The sequence below is a fragment of the Citrus clementina genome, unplaced genomic scaffold (genome assembly GCF_000493195.1).
Source record: "Citrus clementina cultivar Clemenules unplaced genomic scaffold, Citrus_clementina_v1.0 scaffold_2, whole genome shotgun sequence".
Taxonomy (NCBI): Eukaryota; Viridiplantae; Streptophyta; class Magnoliopsida; order Sapindales; family Rutaceae; genus Citrus; species Citrus x clementina.
Window position 1 is genome coordinate 15,301,624 of NW_006262688.1, and position 6,252 is coordinate 15,307,875.

The 6,252-nt window shown below is 30.5% G+C and overlaps 1 protein-coding gene across 1 annotated transcript; it reads right to left on the minus strand.

Annotated features, from left to right (window-relative positions):
• Positions 1-1,535: 1,535 nt before the first annotated feature.
• Positions 1,536-3,211, minus strand: LOC18053419 (pectate lyase). Its single transcript, XM_006447158.2, has 4 exons — positions 3,102-3,211; positions 2,268-3,008; positions 2,034-2,172; positions 1,536-1,757 (listed from the first exon to the last, which is right to left on the minus strand). The coding sequence occupies exons 1-4, from the start codon at positions 3,209-3,211 to the stop codon at positions 1,536-1,538; spliced, it is 1,212 nt and encodes a 403-aa protein (XP_006447221.1).
• Positions 3,212-6,252: the final 3,041 nt, after the last annotated feature.

Below are 6,252 nucleotides of genomic sequence, written 5' to 3' on the forward strand. Positions count from 1 at the left end.
GCAACTCCTAACTCATGATCTAATTCTTTTCGGCATGCGTAGACTTATAGGCTTCTATAAGCTACTTGGACCAAATGGAAATTAAAATTAACGTGCACTTATAAAATAAGATGAAATCTTATGTTTGAACAAAATTGGAAAACTAGTTGTATATATATAGTCATAAAATAGGCTAAGAAGATAGAGAAATGATATGCATCTCAACAGTGAATATTGAATTTTGATTCAGTGCTAAACTAATTCTTTTACTAACTTTTTTTGGAAGATAAAATTAGTAGTTATCCGATAAAAATATAAAATTAATTAAATTTGACAAAAAATTATGGAAAATTGAGTATAAATCAATATAGCATTGGATCTAAATCCGTGAATCTCACTTTAATCTTATCAAAAAAAAAATTAAAACAATTTTCTCTTTAATTCAAAATTTAAGAATATCCATTAACATATATCAACTTTTATCTTTTATTTATTCTTATTTTGAGCTGAGTTGGGGTTGGAATTGTAAAAGTCATGTACGTGAACTTTTTTATACTCATTACTCAACGCAACTGGTTGCAGTTAAAAAAAAAAGACAAAATAAAATCTTGTCATTTGTGACAGTGTGATCACGCGAGTACATAATTGTTAATGCCCTTTTGACTTGCAGACTCCGGCCCACGTCTGATAATTTTTGCTTGATTGACGGAAAAAGTAAGTGTGCTCAGTCGTTTTCTCTTCGTTTCTGGCGAGGCATGCCGCAAAATTCTTTTACGTTCACATTCTTGATATTTTTCAACATGTTCTCACGTTCGGATGAGAGTAAATATTAGTATGATAAAAATTAGACTTGTATATGATCTGGTAAATATCCAATTATTCGTACCTAGAATTTGATTGAGTAGTTTTCAAATAATTTTCTTTTTCTAATAATTTGAATTCAAATTTTGATAAGATAGGGAGTTAAAAATTGATACTTTATCCTTCATTTTACTTTTAAAAAAAAGTTACAAAGAATAAGTTGTTTAAATTTTCTTCAAAGTAATTGTGAGTGTATTCAAGCACTCAGCTAACAATAGAGGGCATGCGTAAGGAACTTTAAAATATATCAAAGATAATATAACTAATTAATAATATATGATATAACTATATATATAGTTGAATTTTATTAAATCACTAATTGCGTGCTGGTTCTTTAAAGTAGAGATAGACATAAAGTAGAGATAGACAGATCGTAATATCGTTTACTTATTGTATAACTAATATGATACCTTAGACATAAAAAAGCATACGTTTAATTAATAATAAAAGCAACACTACTCCGCTTGCTTTCTTTGACATAACAAGGATGGACACACTTGACAATAAAATCCTAGAGATAGCTTTTTAAAGCAATACGTAGAGGTTGTCCACGCCCACAGAGATGGTAATGATATAGCTACTTAGCGACTGGAAGCAGAAAGTTCTAATGAGTAAATTAAAGCAGCCAGAATGTAAAGGGCTATTGACTGATGACTCTTCATCATCATGCACTAATTTCAAATATTAAATTATGATCAGCAACGAGAGCCCTTTCTGCAGTTGAGTGCGCCAGCTCTCATGGTCATTGGACCCACAAGAGTAGATGGTCTTGCATTCAGACTGGAAGCTCTAGCATAGGTTGAAGATGCACCGGCTCCCGTTTGCCGGAAATAGGCCCCATTCAACATCAAGTCCCCTTCTGATCTCCAATTCCAGTTCCTCCATTCACTCTCTGGTGCATCCTCATGTTTAGTCACCTGCATCCATCACATGTTTAATTTGGTTTTCAAATCTCAATAAGTGTACGTTCATGCATGAAGTGTAGGGAACTGTTCTCTCTCTCTCTCTTTTTTTTAATAAGTTTTGATACCCACCCACTAAATACAAGTGCAAATCCTTACCCTCTATTATTACTCATGTGCGATTTCAAAGAGTGTTGACTGATTTGCATTCGCAATCAGCCAAGCTATTGTGAATGTAGTAGAAAAGAAAAAAAAAATGAATGTACATTATGCATGGTTAATTAATTATACCTCTTTCCTAAATCTTTCATTGGGTGCAAAAAATCTATTGCCTTGGCTGTTAATAGTAGGGGCAGCACTTCCACCAATAGCATACATTTGCCATTCAGTATAGTCATTGTTGACCACATGAAAATACCCTTGCCTGCATCTGCAGTTGTCAAAACACACAACAAATCAATGCTATTCTATGAAACATATATGCTGTACGAATATAATATCAAATTGATTAAATTAATTAATTACCTCGGCATTCTTTGTACTAGCCCTTCTCCAAAATGATTAAAGGCAATAGTGGCTTGCATGTTCTTGTCTTGAGTATAAGAATCACTGTGGCCCAAGAGCATGACCTTATCATGATGAGTGAAGTAGTTGTTAGAAATGGTGATGGCAGTGGATCCATGGATGGCATCAATGAGTCCATCTTGGCAATTAGACAATGAGCAATGATCAATCCATATATGCTGACTTGAAAATATGGAAACCCCATCACCATCCGACGCATCCCACCATCCAGAATGCTCAGGTGAATCTCTTATATTCCCATTGCCAGCTTTCTTACAATCATGTATGTGAATGCCATGGATAATGATGTTAGTAGCAAAATGTATGGTAATGCATGGCCCATCGGCAATGTGAACACTTGCACCTCTACCATCAATTGTCTTGTGAGAGTTCATAACCAGCTCTTGGTTCAGCTTAATCACCATGTCTCTATTGAATATAATCCACAATGGCTCATCTTGAATCACCGCATGCCTGAGAGTCCCCGGTTTCGGGTTTGTCGGGTTATCGTCGCCGGAGTCAGTGACCACATAAATTCGACCATTTCTTCCTCCAATGGCATCCCTGCCAAATCCAATGGCACAATCAGCTAATCTTTGGCGATTTCTCTCCCAATTTGGGTCACATCTCCAGCAATCATCAATAGGGTTTCCAGTTCCACAAGACAAATAGGCCAAGTTCCGCCGAGAAGCATTGATGCTCCTGTTAAATAAACAATAAGAAAAAATTAAATTAATGTAGCCTACATAAAATTAAAACTTAAACTAAAATATATAATAAAGTATTATTAGTTACCTGTGCACATCTTGTGCAACGAGTTCGGGGTCTTGAATTGATGAAGATGAAACCAAATTAGGAATCAAAAGAGAGAAGAAGAAGATAAGAAAGACTGAAATATTTGACATTTTCTTCTTTCTTATCTTCGGAGATTGAATTAAACTCAGAGAGAGGTGGGGTTAGATAGCTGAACTTGAGGGGACTATATAAAGGAATTATAAAGCCATGAGTGATGGCGTGATTAATCTTAATTAACATCAAGGGTCCACTTGATCGTAATTTCAGGTATTTATGGCTCGGCTTTGCATATGGTAGTTTAAACCGTTAATCATGCCCTAAGAAATTAAACCTTTGTAAGTCAATTATTTTGACTCTCTATACGTAGAACATGGATTTATCTGCCACAATAAATTAATAATTAATAAAGGGTTCGTTTTCTTTTTCCCTTTTTTCAATTTGTTCACATGTTAACTTACATACTTCTTGTTTTCACTATAATTTATCCAATAATCTAGAATTTCCTGCCATTTTTGACCTCTTGAAAATTTTGAGAAGTAATCAAATTTGGTTCAGATCATGCAAGAATGATTGCACTAGAGAAAATGACAAAACAACATTTTATTATGAGTAATTGATCCTTAATTTTTTTCAATTAAGGTAGATTAGAAACTATATTTAAACTATTATCAATATTCAAGCTTGATACTAAAGAAGGTCATATATGTTTCTACAATTTCGGTATTTTAATTAGTTGGCTTCCTTTGTAATAAACATTTATTGTCATTTGTATTAGATCTCCTATGTCATAACATAAATCAGTAAATAATAGCCCCACCATTTTATATTATTATTAATATATTTTTGTTCTCTAATAAATATAACGTAATAATCACGTCCTCTCTTAGGGTTGAGGTGATGTAACTTTTGAAATACAGTTACTGTCCAAAAAAATTATAATTATTAAATAAAAGTTAATAATATATAGTAAATATAATTTTAATAAAATTAATAAAGATATAATAAATTTTTTATCATACAAGTGTAAAATTATATCAATTAAGTTTTCAAATTATAATACTTAATGTTTACCAAATATTTTAGTACCGAAACTTTTAAGATACAACTATCTTTTCTCAATCCCATTAAGATTTTATATATGGATGTTGTTAGATTTTACCCAAAGGTGATTAGAGCCACCTCCACTAATAAAGCCACCTTGTGCATAAAGGTCTTCATATATATAAAAAAAAAAAAGAAGTCTTCAAGGTAAGTGAAACTTTCCAAGTTCCTGTAATTAGGGAAAAATTTTCATCCACTTCTTGAAATATGATGACCTTTTTTCGACTTTTTTATGGTGTGATGAAGGAGAAATTCCAAATGTGTTTTGTTGACTTTCAAAAGCTGTACTTCTTGAACTTGTTTTAATTTTTTTTTCTCTATCCTATTGGGGAAAGTGCCGTGTTTAATTAATTTATTTTTTTGTCTTACAAATATAATATTCATTAATTTCTTTTATAAAATGATATTTTTCTGTAATTAAAAAAAAAATGGCCCATTGTGACTCGACTATTTTGAATGCACTGGAGTTTTATCTGGCATAGATTTAATATAAGAATGACCCCTAATCTCAAGCGTCGGCATTAAAGAGGAAAAAAAAAAAACAAACCATTGAAGATCACTATTTTCAGTTCTTGCATGGATAAAGATTTTACCATAATATTGTTTTTCTCCTTAAGTCTCGGATGGGGAAATAAGTGATCAAAATTGAATTTTGAATTTGGATATTAATAATTAAGTTAATTTTTTAATTTTATTTATTATTAAACAACTTTTTTAATTGGATTTGAAAGATTAGAAAAAAATTAAGAGAAAGAGAAACACTGGGAAAAAAAATCCTTATTTTTTATACAAATGTCCTTTAGTCCTATTAATTAGGAGAGAAAATAAAATAAACATATAGCAAGAGGAAAAGAGTGATAGCTGCGCATTCTCCAGGCCTTATGTACCAAAGGATGATGCCCGGATGGACCAAAAATAGTAGAGAGAGACAGAGACTACAGACCTTATACAACGGCTACATTTATGACCATATCTATTTCTTGAGAGTATAACTTTTAATACCCCTTTAAAATTCTTGTAACACCCTTTTCTAATTTTATTTTTTAAATACCCTAATTTATTTTCTAAAATACAAACCATGTGTTAAAATTAACCATCTTTCTATAAAATTTTACTTGGGAAAAAATATTTCTTTTAAATTTTTATATATGAATTCTAAAATGTTTAAATTGTTTCTTTCTTATTATATAATTTCTATCTTCGTAACTCTAAATTCTTGTAATTTTTTTAAAAAATATATTTTCAATTAAAATTTAAAGTATAAATACAAATTATGAAATGGGATGGATGTAAAAACTTTGCTAAAAAAATAATTTATTTAAATGATTAATTGAATTCCCAATCAAACTAAAAAATGAATTAATTTGTCTTTAATTATTTAGGTAATTTCAATTAAAAAGGGATTTTATAAATAATTTTGGGTATAAAATGGCCTACTGATTTCTTGGATACCACCAGTTTTTTGGTCCAGAAAAGCTTCACTTCCAACGCTACAATCGTATGATGAAGGGAGTTTAAATTGGATTTCCTATTTGTTAAAAACTTGGTTATGAATTTAACTTAATTCTCTCCCTTTTTTCTATTAAAGCGCCACACTTTTGAGTTTTTTTTTTGGGGGTAATTATAGTGTTACCTATGGTGAAATAATCAATAAAATGAAGGTATTATCTTATTTAACAGATCTTTTCTTATATTAACATAGATTTTTTTATACACATAAAATTTTTGAATTAATGAATGAATGGGATATTATTCAATGGGATGAAGATAGATCTAATTTTTTATTAAATAACTAAATCTGAAAAATAAAATAAAATAAAATATTTAAATATTAAATGAGTAGGGCCATTTTGGTATTTGTGAGGTGGATTTACAAAAAATATTTATTTTAAAGCACTTAGTTAGCCATTCAAGTTGGAATCTTAGGAGAAAAAATAGTTTAGGCTTTATTCACCTTCTTACCTTTTTTTTTATAAAAGTGACATGACTTTACCCAAAAAGAAAAAGAGAGAATATCACCATCCTTTACACAGATTGTTGCTTCCCATAT

Bases quoted from the DNA above. Each gene is read 5' to 3' on its own strand.
- LOC18053419 (XM_006447158.2), bottom strand. From the start codon at position 3,211: ATGTCAAATATTTCAGTCTTTCTTATCTTCTTCTTCTCTCTTTTGATT. The intron at 3,009-3,101 runs GTAACTAATAAT...TTTATTTAACAG, and splicing joins GTTGCACAAGATGTGCACAG to GAGCATCAATGCTTCTCGGC. The intron at 2,173-2,267 runs GTAATTAATTAA...TGACAACTGCAG, and splicing joins CTAGTACAAAGAATGCCGAG to ATGCAGGCAAGGGTATTTTC.